Source organism: Aythya fuligula, chromosome 2, assembly GCF_009819795.1.
Source record: "Aythya fuligula isolate bAytFul2 chromosome 2, bAytFul2.pri, whole genome shotgun sequence".
In the NCBI taxonomy this organism is placed as follows: Eukaryota; Metazoa; Chordata; class Aves; order Anseriformes; family Anatidae; genus Aythya; species Aythya fuligula.
The window spans coordinates 3,347,173-3,363,076 of record NC_045560.1 but is presented as its reverse complement, the minus strand read 5'-3'; the positions used below and the strand labels follow the sequence as shown (position 1 = coordinate 3,363,076).

Genomic DNA, 15,904 nt, shown 5'->3' with positions numbered 1-15,904 from the left:
TGACCATGGCACCTTTCTGAATTGTGCAAAATTAAGTCTCTTCTGATACAGATGAGAATGAATCCTTTTTGTGGTTGCATTAGACTTTGCTCTACATTGCAAAGTTAAAATGCTTTTTTGGCTCTGGGATTTACATATACAGATATCGTTCAATCTTGTCCCCAAATTACCTGTTAATTTTTTTCCTGGTGGTAGTTTCAAAGCTGCTGCTGTTGCTCTGCTCACTACCTTCTAAAGGATGCAATGCGTCCTTAAGAGAGCTGTTCCAACCTTCACTCCATCACTATCCTACTGATATACTACTGAGTTGAGGGCTTCCCTAATGGGTTTGTGACTCCATCCATTAGCAAAAAGTGGGGGATTTCCACTGGTCTGAGATCCCACTCATAAAGATACCAACCTCCTTTGGAGCTGCAGCCCTTAATTTAGGAATCACTTCTCGAGTTGCCCAATGCAATAGCCCATGGAGCAGTTAAAAATTTACGAACCAGCTGAACTGATGGTATTTTGCATTAGTTTGTCTATATTTAATCATAAAATATTAATGTTGCTTCTTGTGATCTGAAATCATGAAGAGGACTGTAAGCTTAGTGAGGAGAGATGTGAAATAAAAGCATTTTTTTCAGCTGATTTACGAGCACAGATATGTAGAAAGATGAGCTTTACTAAGCTTTAGACATGACCTGTCTGTGGGTGATTGCTTCCTGCTCATGACTTTCTCGGGATGTTTCTGAATGTGATATCAAAAAGCATTTCTCTTTTTTGTTACCCTATAGATAGCTAAACCCTGGCTCTTGAGATGGCATAGGCACCTTCATTTTCTGGCCATTGCAAGGTTAAAAAAAAATAAAAATTAAATGACTCAAGGTGTTAGCTGAATGGGTGTATTCAAGGAAGGGGGCAAAGTCCGACTTCCTTCCTGCCTCTCCTTCCTGTGCTTTGCCAATTTATCAGCTGTTCAGGTTAGAAGCTGCTAGGACCGGGAGGCATGGCTTCTTATGAACCACTGGCTCCAAAGTGGCTAAATGATGACATCTGATAGTCATCGCAGAAAATAATATAAGAAACAAAAGGTAAAACAATTGCTGAAGCATATTTTAGGTGTCATTTCACACATCCACCTCACCATCTAACAAAATTGTTTAAAAAAAAAGGCATCATGTCCAAGAATCACAAAGCATGTCCAAGTCGATGATTGGTTTTAGCAAAATTATGACTCCGATGGAAATGCATTTCCCCAAAATATACGTTCCGTAGTCACCTATGGCCATTAAGTTATGGCTTAAATTTTTTGAAGGTGCTCTGAAGGCCTAACGTAGGACAATGTAGTCCCTCCAGGACATGAGACAATTTAATTTATGTACTTGCTTATGACACTTATAAACAAGAAGATACTTTAAGATTTTAATGGCTGATGAGCTACTGGTCCACACATAATTGAGAAAGTACTGTTTTTTGCTGCAACTAATCTTTATATATTTCAGTATAAATCAGGATCAAAGTAACCCAGAAGCCCAAGGAAAAAAAATCATATTAGAAATAGAGCCAGAGAGGGTAAAAATGCGCAGCTTCTTTCTGCTTTATCATGAAAAGCCTTCCTGGAGAATTAAAACAGGAAGGCAAAAGAAAACATTGTAAGCTGTGTTTGTTATGTTTGTACATCTTTTGAGTAGCCAACGCCTTTTTTTTTTTTTTTAAACATTGTGAGTCAGATTCTACACCCTTGAGCCCTTCTGCAACTCCTGCATTAGTCAGTGAAATTTCTTCTCATATAGAGTCCTAAAATTTAGCCCATGCTGTGTCTAACAGCAACTTTATTTATTTATTTATTTATTTTGAAGGGGATAGTAAGATTTTTCAGGTTGTCGCTTTGCATAACACAAAATACCATGAGATCTGGTGGAATAGGAATGAACACACTTGCATGGCCAATAAACACAAGCTTGTTATTGGATCATGCATAGGCAGCAAGGCAAATCACAAATGTTACCAGAAAAAAAAAAAAGTCAGCACTTACATGATGATGGTTTTCTTGGGCACTTTAGTCTCTTGTTCAGTGACTACAAAGAAAACAGTATGAACAGCATGGGGTTAAAGAAAGGCAAAAGCTGAAATGATTAAATTAAATTTCCTCAGTTATTCAAAATAAAGTGGAGTGAAAAAAACACCTGTACCATCCCATCCATGCTTTCTGTGGTTATTTCCAGCATCGCTTTTAATGATTATGACCAAGAATAAGAACTCAGAGTGCCCTCTGAACAGAGTAATTTAGATTTGCAATTAACTATTTTGTTGAAAACAATATCACAAAAAAATGTTTTTTGATGTTGTGAGATCCTAGCATTTTTGTTTGGAAGGGCAAATATAGAAAACAAGGTTCTTGTTCTTTTTCCCCCCCCTTCTTTTTCCTTCCCCTATAATAAGTTAGTGATAGTGTAAGAAACCTGAAACCTGGAAATGTCTTGATATGAAAAACCCTGGAGAGCTGAAATTCTTCAAACTGTGATTTCACTTACTAGAAGAAAAGTTTCCCCAAAACACTAAACAATTTCCACTGTGGACTAGATTCAAAATCCAAGCTGATAAAAATGAAAACTAAAATCATTATCATCAGAACAGAAAATTGGAGTAAAATTCTCAAGGAAGTCCAGAAGGAGCCCTGTAATACACTTATGTCTACTTCTTCATTTTTTATTTTTTTACTTAATTTGCAGATTTTCATGACCCTTGTCCCATACTGAACTAGAATTTTTTGATAACATTTGAAGAGCTAATAGAGATTTTTATCAGGTTCCCAACTTATCTGTCTGAATAAAATTAAGACACTGAACCAGACTGTTGTGAACATATTCTGAGCTACTGAACTTACATGAGATTGAGAAAAAAAGAAGAGCAAGCCCCATCTTTTCTTTAATGAGTTAGTAAAACTAACTAACTAGTTAGTTAGTTTCTAAAAAACTTAATTTAATGTTAAAGTAATTTTTTCAGCAATTGGTTTACAATCTTCCAGCCAGCCTATAAAAATAAGCTCTGGTCTGAACAATTGAAAGTGAACTGCAACTCAAAAAAAATATCTATAAAATCACAAACAGTTCTTGCCCAGGGAGCTTGTAGAGTGTGTTATTTGTCATATATCTTATGATTCATGCTGATATTTTTAATAGTGGCCAAAAACTGCATTGCCAGAATATTAAAAATATATTTACAATATTAGATGGAAAAGTTGAACCTAATTTTAATTCCACTTTCAAGGCATTTCTTCTGCCGCTAGGTAAAACTGCAAATCCCACGATAATTAAAGAGAATTTTGTGCAAATATTGATGGTAATATCTGACCTAGAGTTTTATGCTTTGTTTGCAGAGCCCTGTCTCGTTTATGCATGTATAAATTTGGAATAATTTCCAACAGAGTCAGGGAAGTTACTACAGAATTAGTAACTACAGATGGGTTTAAAAATAATCCTTTTGGAAAAAAGAGTTTACAGCCTATCTGATATGTCAAGGATAAAATTATTTTGAAATGCTTATATGTGAATGTGAATAGAATATAACTTCTTTACCTACCTATTTAACAATTTCAAGTATTTTAAAACATCCTTTTTTCAATTATGAAATATGTCACTCAGTGATGGAAGATGAATTGAGAGCTCAAACAACTTACTGTGCCCAGGCTGGAAATTTCCAATGAATATGTAAATCCTTAAACTGATATTGTGGAATTTTTACATAATGCAACTTTTAGAAAAAGTCATCAAATAATATCATGAGATGAATCCATAAGCAACAAGAGAATCAGTTCTGATGTAAACAGGAAATGAATTAATTTGATTGCACACCTAAACACAGGTGTTTAAGCAATTACTATAACAGCAACCCTATTTAGATAATAATTAAATATATAGTTAACAATGTCTGTAAGAAAAATTCCCTTGTAATGTTTATTTTATTACTGTGTGTTCTGGAAGTCCTCCCATATGACATTGATTGCAATACTTCTATCTGCAGCAGGTGCTAAGGAATTCAGTATTTTGAGGGTCAGCAGGCCTGGGCATGAGGAAACTGTAAAAGGCCTGCAGTAGATAGGTCCCGATGAGCTGCAGTTTAGTGCATAACAGATCCATTTTATACGTGCTATGTCCAAGGTGTGAAGGAGGTTTTAAGCAATTCTTTATGAAGGATAGAACCACATGAAAGTAGGATGAGAGAACTTGGGATTCTTTTTCCAAGAGGAAAATATTCTGCATCCATTTTAGCACCGGATTTATCATTTCAACTTGTTTGATAGCAGTTTAGGAAAACAGCTTTGCAAAGCAGGAGCCCCTGATAAGCAGGTTAAAAGCTGTAAGCATTAGGATCAGCCAGTGCTTCTACAGGACTAGAGTCCTCTTTGGTTAATACATTAAATCAGTGACTTATGATATGAAACATTTAGGCTAAGTCTGAATGAAAGTCAGCTTTTGCTGCTCTGAAATGGATGAAAGGAGGTTTCCAATGCAGCCTTCACTACACACTTTAAGTTCTACTTTCTCCACTCACAGAAGCATAAAGCTATTTTTTCTGCTGGCATAAACCAGGGAAATGCTGCTCTGCATTCACCCCTCTTCTGCTACGTTTCAGAGATAAGCCCACAAGAGAGAATGGACAAAACTGACATGAACTGCTACAGCTAATCTCAAAATGAGCAATTCATGGACACAAAATAATTTCCTAAACTGTGTGAATGTAATGCAAATGTTTTTCACTCAATGTAAGGGGAAAAAATGTCTTAGTCCTGCAGCAACAGAGACTGCTGTAAATACAGATTGTGCTCTCTTGCATTTTGCACTGAACACCCCATGGCTGGCGCAAAAATGAGACTAACTGACATTGATAACAAATTTAAAATAACAAGATTAATATCTCAATCATCACCCCAACTGGGGAGCTTTAAAATGTTCAGGAGAACAAACTCATATGCCCTATTTCTTCAGGAAAAGGGTAACACTAAGAGATCTAATGCTCTTCTGCATTTAAAGCAATCTCACGTTTGAGAACCTCAGAATACTCAGCTTTACCTCACAAGAGGAGTATTGCCAAAAGCCTAGTAAAAAGCAACTAAATAACTTTCCCACAGCTCTGCATGTGAACTAACACAAAGCTATGAAGAAATTTCTGTTACCTGTGCTAGATTTTGGGTATTTTTCTTAAAGGTTTTGCTTATGTCCATTTGAGTACCTGATCCCTTGACCTACTGCTGACTGTCTCATTATACATCCTGGACCTGCTCACCCAGATGAAAAAATTCAACTCTTTCCAGAATCTGGGCTTTGTTTTTCTTGAAAAATAAAAAAAAAAATAAAAATGAACAAGTTAGTGAACCTGGGATGAGTGGATTGCAGTAGTAAGGTGTTAAAAAGGGATGCCAGAGCACATCAGCCCCATGTCAGGTCGGATCTGCTGTATGTAGGTTAAGCAGCAAGGCGGGTGGCCACAAAGCAGACAGTCAACTTGAAGTCAAAGAGACAGAACTTCCAATTACATGTTTTTAAAGTGTCTAAAATTCTCCCAATATCCACAGAAAGAGGATTTTTAAAGCAACTCTCCGTTGACTTCAGTGAAACAACCAGGTGTAACTGAAGGCAGAAGTCAGCCTTTCAGGCCTGAAGCCTAAATTGCAACTGTTTGCAAGGGGACCCTTAGTTCAGTGGGTTTCATCCTTCTTGAATTTGATCCTTCCAATGGATCTGCAAATTCCCATACCATGAATTTAAACCTAATAACAAGAAGTTTGTTTTTAAGACCCCCTAATGTGGGTCTGTGGACCATCACTGACTGCAGGTCAGGGCCCATAAACCACTGTACTAATGGTATCCCAACTTGTAACAGTAGGTTTGGCTCAGTATAATAAACAGTACAGAAAAGGCAGGAGAATAACTAAAATAATTGCGATTAAAGGCTCTTGGGTGCCTCAGGAGGCTCTGGTAATAGACATTTCACAAAACCAACAAAAAATCAGGTAGAATGTAGACCCACCATGCAAGTGAGCTAGGAAACGGACGCAGTTATCTATTTTCTAATGTAATAATACCACACAGGAGTAATGTAGTCCTCTTGGTGAAGTTAGAAATAATCCCATTTTCACAAGTAGGAAGGATTGTAAGGATGGAAAGTGAAAGCCTTCATAAGATCCATCCGTCCTCCTGTTCTTTGCCAGATGAGCTTGATTTTTCAATAGGTAGATCAAAGATGGTTATTGATTCCCAGGAAAGCAATGAATTCCCTCCTCGTTCAAGTGCATTGTGCTAAAGTCATCCCTGATACAATTCTGCTCAGAACAGTAATAATGCTCCATGGATGAGCTTGCTTTTTGCTCCAGCTGGCCTGGGGCAGCTCTCGCTGTTTCTCCATGGAGGTGACTCAGGAAGCTATTTCCTTCCCTATTACCAAGTTCAGGCAATTGCACATCATGGACCAAAAACGATCTCATGATAATATTTCTGGAGCTTGCAGGCAAACTCCAATTATGTTCCTTCAACCAAACCCATAAAATCTGTTTGTTTATGACTGTGGGAATGACACATTACATGACTAATTCAGGGCTGAACACACACATTTGTAACCCCATGAGCTGAACAATGCTTCACAACCCTTGTGAAGAGTTTTTACTTGTTTTACAACCCTTGTTTGTTTTTATATCTTCTGTCTTGGCACAATGGAACCTCAGGAAGATATTCCACCCTAACAGTAATTTATTTCTGTTCCTCTACACGCTGCATATAAATTATTTTTCTCTCTTTATGCCTCAGCAAGGACAAAGCATTAAAGTACTTCAAGGTTTATGCTACTGAAACAATTCTAGTGTAACTATAGTAATACCATTTTCCCTGCAATGTTGTTGAATGATTTGATGGTACTCTGGTTAAGGACCATAAGGAAAACAAGCATAAAACCCAAACAAGTGAGTATACAGATCTGGATACTACTCTTAATGGCCTAATGTGGCTGAATCCTCATAGTGTAGCAATACATTATCAGCCCCTACAGAGGGCTGACCCCAAGGTCCATCCAGACCAGGCTTCTGTCTCAGACAGGACCAGAAGAAACCTGGGGAAAATTATAAGAAAATAGGAGAGTGGAGTACCATTTTCCCAAACTCTGGTCAGTTTGCTGCTTGGCAGTTCCCTGAGTCAGGTCTTTCCATTTGATGGCTCTCACTTGAATGTTGATAACTCTTATCCCATGTCAAAAGCACACTGAACCCCTGTTATTATGAGTAAATGTGAAAACACTGTCAATGAGGGAAGAAGGTTCTACAGCTGTTGGCAAACCTGTAGCTGTTGTTGGCTATGTCTCCTCTAACTGCATCTGAAACAGCTCTCCAACACCAATGCTTGCTGGCATGGGATGGCCTATGCCTATCCTAGTCCTTTCTCTCACCCTCCAAAACAGTAAACCATTTACCATTTACTATAAATTGTCCCTTGGCTGTATTATCTCCTAAATTGCTCCTGGGAGCTCTTCTAGAGAGGCAGCACTGGTTGGCCCATGCAGACAGCCAAGGACATGTATGAAAAAACAATTTTGGATGCTGGGGAATGTGCCATACTCAGATATAGCCACTGATATAAACTAATTCATGATAGGTTTACAATAAGCATGCCTGACATTCTGCTTGTGGGAATTCTTTTAGTACATAGGTAACTACAAGAAGTCACTTTCTAAATGTGTTAAGAAATAGATGCATTATTGGGTGGGTATAACGTCAGCCCATATCACCCTACTTATACAGATTAAAGATACAGGGGGGAAAAAAAAAGTATAGATTCTATGACTGTGTGATGTTTAATACCTGAACAGTCCTAGCTAACAGAACTAAATTTTTCGTGACACACTGCTGTCAGTTTTGCTTTCTTAATCATTCCAGAAGCTTTCCAGTAGTATTTCAAGAAACAATCACAATACATCTGCAGCTTTACTTACTGGCCCCTGTTTTCTTCTCGGTAATATATAACTCATGTTCTGTCAGGCTGACATATGTTTTCAAGTACTGCAACAGGAATTTTCAAGTACTGCAACATTTTTCTTGTGCTAACAGTGGTGTGACATAACCTTCATTTACTCCTCCTTTCTCATATAATGCATTTATGAACATTATATGATAAAGTTGATTTGCCAGTTATGGAAATCAACAGATGGTGATGGGTATAGAGCTGAGCTGCAGTATACCCATGCACATCTTGATAGACATACACAGACGTACACCAATAATCAACGTGGATAAGATTGCAAATATATTTGAACCTTGATAAGATTGTTTTGGAGTAATTCACTGGCATACTTACAGAGCTGGTCAAGGATCATACCTTCTATGGTAATGGCTTGGTCTCCTCTCCTCTCCTGAGTCAGGGCTGCAGCAGTGTGATGGTAAAGTTCTGCTCCGCTTTTTGCTGACCCTAATCTGTTCATCAGCTAAAGAGAATTATGTAGTACTGAATAAAATGCAGGATGTTTTTATAATATAAAATCTTTCTATGCTGTATTACAAATGCATCACAATTACATGACAACAGACAGAGATGAATACACGACCCCAGACCAAAGCTACAGTTTCAATGAACGTGTGCTGTTCAGTGAGTTCATTACAATGTTTTACCACAAATGACTCACACAGACAAATTACAGCAGAACAGCTAGCTTAGTTACTTGTTGTTTGATCTGTGACTTGGTCCTAATGTGACTTTATCAAGAGGCACAAATTTCTGTCATATGCCATTTAAGCGGTAGTTAAGCAGTTGGTGTTTTCTGTTTATCATCCATTAATCCACTCAATCTTACTCAGTCAAGTGAATACCAGATTTTGGGATCTTAGCTAAATGGCAAATGCAAGGTAATATGATTTTGCTAAAATTCTAACAGAAAACTTGAATTTATATAGATCACATTAAAAATTATGTGGAATAACTGTGAGGTTGCTGTGAGCTGAGCTGTGTAAAATTTTATTCCTGAGTCCTGAGAGTTTATTACTATTTTATTACAGTGAATGCACAGACTATGACTAATTTTTAGAGAATGTTTTACAGCACATTTGTTCTAATTTTGTTAGATACTCCCCATATACACTTAGTAAATAAGCAGGAATGTCAGTGCTTTCCAATTCTATTTAAACTTTACTTCTTACTCTTGGATTTGTAGTGGCATGAGTATGTTCTAATTTAAAGATGGACCAAAAACAAAACGTCACATCAGAATGATCCTTGACTTTACAAGATGTAGCTCTAGAGATCTGGATTTAAGCTCTAGAATAAGCTCGCCCTATTACTACATGAACAGCCAAACTGTCAGATCATAATATTCTGAAGCTTCACAATTCAGATCTAGTTATGGAGAACCTGACTTGTATAACCTTTTTTGATATGGCATGCAGCAACAATTGCTCAGCCACTAATCTCATGCAGTAGATCTCAGTAAAATGAATTCTCCAGTCTATGTCATGTCAGACAGCAAATCTCTAACTCACTCTGAACTTACTTCACATTCATAGTGTCCCATATCTTCATTGGAAGGGTTCTTGACCACCAAGACTAGAATGCCACTCCGTGGTTCACTGAAGGTCTGGTATTTATTTGTGTCCTTCAACAGTACACCATCTTTGTACCATCTGTATGTGGAAAACACTGAATATAAGCCAGGAAAAATAGGCAGCGTCAAGAAGTCCCCAGCTCACTAATCCATCTAAAAGATCAGGGGGCAAACAACTCAAGAGATAACCATTAGACAAAAGCTTGTTTCCTGGAGGACAGGTCTACAGGTAGGTAGATCACACATGGATACGGAACTGTACAAGTTTATGAGATCCTTCTCAAGACATCTCATCAACCAATGCAGGGAAAAGAACTTCTAATCATGAGAAGCTATCCTGAGCTTTCTATCCGAACATCCCAGACTGATTGCTTAATTTAAGTGTAGGGTAGGGAGGATAAAGGAATGATAAAAGGGCATTAGATCTGACATATAGGTATTATTTGTAGGCATTTATTTTCAGATTCTAGAGAGAAAAAAATTGTTGAGAAGCTCAGGAAAGGTGGGATCAGGAAGAGCCAGCATTGGAATGGCAATAAGGTGGAAAACACAGAGAAGAAAGGGTCATAAACTGGAAAGTAAAAAGGCAAGGAGACTTGTCTGGCCATGCAGAATGGGAAAATAGGATTTGTCCCAAAGCTACGTGAAGAACTGACCTGATTTGAGGCCTAGGTGCTCCTTCAATAGTACAGGTAAACTGAGCATCTTCACCCTCGACAAAATAAGCATTTCTAACCTTGTTCACAAACCGTGGTGGCACTGAAAGGCAAGGATAAATGTAGTTTACACAGCTGGAAATAGGATAACTCCCTAACAGATACAAAGGATGTTTACCTGACCACAAAACTCTCATGATTTCTGCACACAAAACAGTAAAAGACACATATTTTTACCTGTGAACAATTCACTACTATTGTATCATCAGAGAAAAAGTATTATCCATTACATCCTATACAGAACTTCTGGAATATCTTTATGTTACTGTTTATGGCATTATATTGAAGACCTCTTTGAAACAATGCATCTGTGCAGGTCTTTACCTTGAACAAGAATCTTTCCTAAGGTACTGGCATTTCCAGCAGGACTGGAAGCAAAGCACATGTACTGTCCTGAGTCAACACCTGTTAGGTTGTCCAAGATCAATGTACAGGAACCGTCGGGGTCTTCTATTATAATGTGATGGGGATCCACCTCCACTGGCTTTCCATCTTAAAGATAAAGGGAAAAAAAGTCTTTGTAAATAGTTTAGTATGTTTAGTAATGTTTTCTCCTTAGGAATTTCATCCAGCACTTCCACTTCAGAGGACTGAGAGTTGTGTTTGCTCTTTCAGCACCTGATAGTAGTGGTTGAGGAATGAGGTCTCCATCTGTCTACAAAACAACCGGTAGGTAAATCACTGTTTGGGCATGTTGTTTATCATCAATCCTCATTTAAAAGTGAAATTCTCTCACAGTATGTGTGGTGTAGTTATAGCTCTTATTTGCTAGCCAAAGGACCACTTCCAAAGTGACTGTAAGCGTGTAGAACAAATCTTTAAAAAATACGAAGTTATAGAAAAGTTGTTTCCTCTGCAATAAAGCAATGCTGGGGAACAAGAGTGTGTCCACAGAGCTGCCTGTGCCATGACACAGAAATGCCTGAGCTAATATAAATAAGTTGTTCATTTCCTAGAAATTGTTTTACTGCAACAAGATGTAGCTTCACACAGACTAAAAGATAAATTTGAAAAGCAGGGTATTAACTCAAAGGAAGATCTGTACTACCTGTGTCTGGGTGGTTTAGTAGCTAACAGTAAGGCTAGAACTGGGTATCTCTAGATGATCAGCTTTTATATTACTCACTGACAGCTTAGCACAGAGCAATGTACACAGAAAAGAAGGCTGGAGTATGCATTTTGTGACTTGCTTCTCATACCTTTGTACCAGCTGACAGATGGCTTGGGAACTCCTGTAACTTTGCAAGCCAGCTTGACTGTCTCTCCCAGCTCAGCTGTACAGTCTGCCAATTCTTCCTCAAAGTCTGGAGGTACTGAAACATCAGAAAAAGCATGTCAGTCCCAAGGAGGATAGGATGTCTGTAGGATGGCTGCTACAAGGTAAGATAACAGGCATAATTTCTGCAGTTCTGTGAGGTTCAGATGGAAAGCTGAGTAAGAAATTTTAGCAGCTAGTGACTTTCAAGGTGAAATGCTGTCCTTGCTTATTTGAGAATAAACTGAGTCTGACAAATGTCCATTGTTGGCTATAAAGATGAACAAAAAGAAATATGAATTTGTTGCTGACATGGAGGTATTTTAGACCACGATTTAATAAGCACATCCATTATTCAGACACCACGCAGCTGCGACAGGTAAAACAATTCCCCCAATTAAAAGACACCCTTGACATTAAAACTAATATTCTGTTGGTCTCCATACAGCAAATCTGTGCTTTGTTAGGAGACTTTTATTTTGACTTATTCCTACCACAGAAAACTATATAAAATTGTTCTGATAGTCTTTTTAATTAGAATACCTGACTAAAAGCAAAACAATAAACAGACAGGACTTGCTTTCAATGTATATACATGAAAAACAACTATTTTCTGTCATTTTAAGATCACATTTTTTTTATGCTGTAAAGTACAACATTTCAGGCTTATAGCTGGACAATAATTATCTAATAGCCCTGCTGACAAATTTTGTGGATTGGAAACTGGTAGAATATTAAATGACAGTGAAGACAAAATGACTTCAATGACAAGACAAAAATCCAAAGCAAATCTACATGACCAGGTACAACAATGTAAGCCAGAAGTCTAGAGTAGAGGGTTCGATATCCAGCAGTCACAAGTGGCTTTATACTGATATCAGTAGGGCTCAGGTTTAAATCTTGAGGTTCTTTCCGTTCGAGTTTGATATTTTACAGTGGGACACGGCCTTTGTCACCAAATTCAGCTACCCTTCTGTAATCCCTGCCAGATCGAACACATCTCTAGTGCCAACGGCAATTTGTGTTTTAGAAGTTTCAGTAATGTTTGTCTGTCCTCCAGAGATGCACATTTTCTGGGCTATTGTGCTGGAAGACAGTAAACTCTGTTTATTAACAAGGACATCTAAATATGAAGACAGGGAACTAAGCAACCACCTCAGCATCTGACTCTGATCCTCCATCAAAGGGAACCCACGTAAGGGCTAGCAGCTGAAATGGCCAGGGACAGCCAGCTCTTCTCAGATCACCAGCCTGTGTTTTACACAGTTGCACTGCAGATACTGCAGAGTAATTAGAAAGTTGTTTGCTCTGCTATTGTCTCAACATCTGTACAGGTCCTGTGGAACCTCTGTCACATACATGGTTTGATGGTATACAGTCTCGGTTCTCTTGATGGCAAATGAAGAGTCATAAACCATGGTCCCATCCTGATAACAGTGCCTACCCCAGTTCAGGCAAAGGACCTAACACAACTATAATCATTCCAGTTAAAGCTTACTGCTTGCAGTTATGTGAGTTGTTGTAATGTGTTTTTAACCTGTGGGAAACCTCTAACCCTAATTCAGTTCAAGAGGTGGCATGTGACCCTATCTGTCCTGGCAACAAAATCTCCTTCCTGAATCAGGGAACCACCCTGAAGCAAGCACTAGGAAGTCTGGGCTGTTCTGGGCCATACTCACTCCAGACAGGCTGGCTGATTCTCTGCTGTATGCCACAGATCTCCTTCACCCAGGAGTTCTTGATGTTCACTGTACGCGCCTGAAGGAGATACTTGCGGACTGAATCTTCCCGTTCGTGCCAGATCTCAAACGCACGGTCATCCCCTTCCACAATGTCGTTCACATCGATGTTGTTCAGCTGCATTACAGAAGGCACACAAGAAAGTTAACAAATTCTTTGTTCTTCTACCTAGGGTTGAATTTCAGACAGAGCATTCCCCAAACCTGAAATCCCACAGTTTAGCACAGTTCAGATCTGGACCTAGCCTTTGTGAAACAGAACTCTCTTCAATAAAGGTTTTAAATTAAAGCAACTATTAACCATCACCATGTCTCCTGTGCCAGTGTGCACCCTCTTCCATGGATGTTAGTTATGTCCTTCCTATTAAAGCATATTAGATGCTCTAACAGTAAAATGGGAAACAAAACTAATTTTCATTGCCTTTAAAGATTTGTCAGACTGCATGCAACGTGGCTTTGGTTGAACAGAAGTCAGGGCCACTTTGCAACCCTTTCCCTTGTATACCCAGCTTTCGGATACCAAACAAATATTTTCCTGGGAGCAATTATTACATTTCAGGAAAATAACATCCAGTGGTGCAGCGCTGGCAGCAACACCTCAGAATAGTTAGGGACTACATGAAAAGAAGTTAAAGAGCAGGCACTCTCTAGACAAAATATCCCTTTCTTCTTGGAAAATAAATTTTGTCTGTAAATAACCATGAGAACAGAGATAAAGACTTTCAGAAGGCCCTGGCTGCACTTAGTCAAGAAATCCACAGGGCTTTTTGTTTTCTTGTTTATTTGTCTTTTTCTGGAGTTCAGTCTTTCTGTAACTTCTTGCAGTTTTAATCTGAGCCCTGAATGTCTGAAGATGAGATGGACAAATGCTTTGAACTTTTCATTTCTAAACAGGAATTGCTTTCAGAAAAAAGGATGTAAGCAGTAAAGAGAACCACTGGGATTGTGCCATTTGACAAAAAAATGCATTTTCTCCAATTTACTTCCACTGCTACGGACTGTCAGAAGCAAAGACCAAATGTTAGCAAATACGCCCAAACTAAAATCAATATCAATGTCACACACTTTTGCAGTTAACTCAGTGAGATAACAAAGAACTGTAAACACTTGTATGTGTAAATCTCATTGACACACAGTAAAAATCCACCCATACTTCTGGTGGTTTTGGGCATATTTCTAACAGGGTTCACAGAGAGACTTTTGGGACAGACACATTTTACTTCTGCTACAAAGACTTTCAGAAGCAAAGGAAGAGCTCAAAAGAATTTAAGAACAATCCTGTTTTTAGATAATCTGAAACTGGACATAAATGTGAAGTTCTCAATGACAGAGAAATGCTGTAGGTGGGGATGTAGTGATCAGACCTTCATGATGTTCTTGAAAACGTAGCTGTAGGTGTCCGTCTTTGTGTCTCGTTTTGGTTTGCAGATCACAATGTAATTCTTGAACAGGAAGACATGTCTTTTGTGTCCTTTCCATGCCATTCTAGCTCCTGGAGCTCCTTCCCACACAATGAAGTGGCCCTGATAGGAAAAATAAGAAAGAGCACATAGTGGTTACTCTGCAATAATTACTATGGTGATATCTCACCATCATTTTCCAGCAATGAGGTAACAAATGCTTATTGTTATATCTTCATCTTATGCACTGTTGTTTTATTACAGCATAGCAGATTGTTTCTAATGCTGCTGCTGATGACAACTTCATGCTGATGGTGATGACAACAGACTGACAACAGCAACAGGTGTGCACGCAGTGGTTGTCATTACATTGTCCTTTAAGTGTGTGTTGGGTTTATGTGGCAAGGGCTTGGTAGCAGGGGGGCAGCAGGGGTGGCCTCTATGAGCACAGCCCAGAAACTGCCCCATCTCAGACCAGAGCCAGCTCCAGCTGCATCCAAAAGGGACCTGCCACTGGCCAGAGCCAAGCCAGAAGTTCCTCTGCAACCTGTGGAGAGGCCCCTGGTGGAGCAGGCTGTCCCCCTGCAGCCCATGGGTCCCACATGGAGCAGATCTCCACACTGCAGCCCGTGGAGGAGCCCCCAGTGGAGCAGGTGGATGTGGCTGGGGGAGGCTGCAGGCCATGGAGAGCCCCGCAGGAGCAGGCCCTGGGCCGGAGCTGCAGCCTGTGGAGAGGAGCCCACGCAGGAGCAGGGGGACCCGTGCTGGAGCAGTTTGCTCCTGGGGGATGGACCCCGTGGGATAGAGCTGTGTGGGAGCAGTTCCTGAAGAGCTGCTGCCTGCGGGCAGCCCCCACAGGCTCAGTTCAGGAAGGACGGAATCCCATGGGAGGGACCCCGCGTGGAGCAGGGTCCTTATCTCAACCCTTGAGCCCTTTCCATTGTATTTTCTTCCCCTTTTCCTTTGAGAAGGGAAAGTGAGAGAGCAGCTAGAGTGGTATTCAGCTGCCCAGCAGGGTAAAACCACCACTATGTGTTGTTATATTCACTTCACCAGTACTAATGCTGATAGAGAATTATATCCTGTGTGTTATGAGGGTGCTTTATATGCTTATTTGATTTCCTTCACCAGAGAAAGCTACTCATTTTATGTGTCTTCGCTAGCAGCTCAGTTAGTGGTTCCCCCTAGCATTAGGGAGAAGCAAGCACACTTAGGCTGTGATTCACTGGACTGTTT

The 15,904-nt window shown here is 39.4% G+C and overlaps 1 protein-coding gene across 1 annotated transcript in view; it reads right to left on the bottom strand.

The window, feature by feature from the left end:
• Window positions 1-15,904, bottom strand: part of OBSCN (obscurin, cytoskeletal calmodulin and titin-interacting RhoGEF) — a 175,207-nt gene that overhangs the window by 33,716 nt on the left and 125,587 nt on the right. The window contains exons 90-96 of the mRNA XM_032182181.1: window positions 14,633-14,791; window positions 13,209-13,386; window positions 11,474-11,587; window positions 10,599-10,766; window positions 10,215-10,317; window positions 9,508-9,637; window positions 8,343-8,448 (exon numbers count right to left, since the gene is read on the bottom strand). Of these exons, the coding sequence (XP_032038072.1) occupies window positions 8,343-8,448; window positions 9,508-9,637; window positions 10,215-10,317; window positions 10,599-10,766; window positions 11,474-11,587; window positions 13,209-13,386; window positions 14,633-14,791 (958 nt within the window). The remainder of the gene's footprint in view (window positions 1-8,342; window positions 8,449-9,507; window positions 9,638-10,214; window positions 10,318-10,598; window positions 10,767-11,473; window positions 11,588-13,208; window positions 13,387-14,632; window positions 14,792-15,904) is intronic.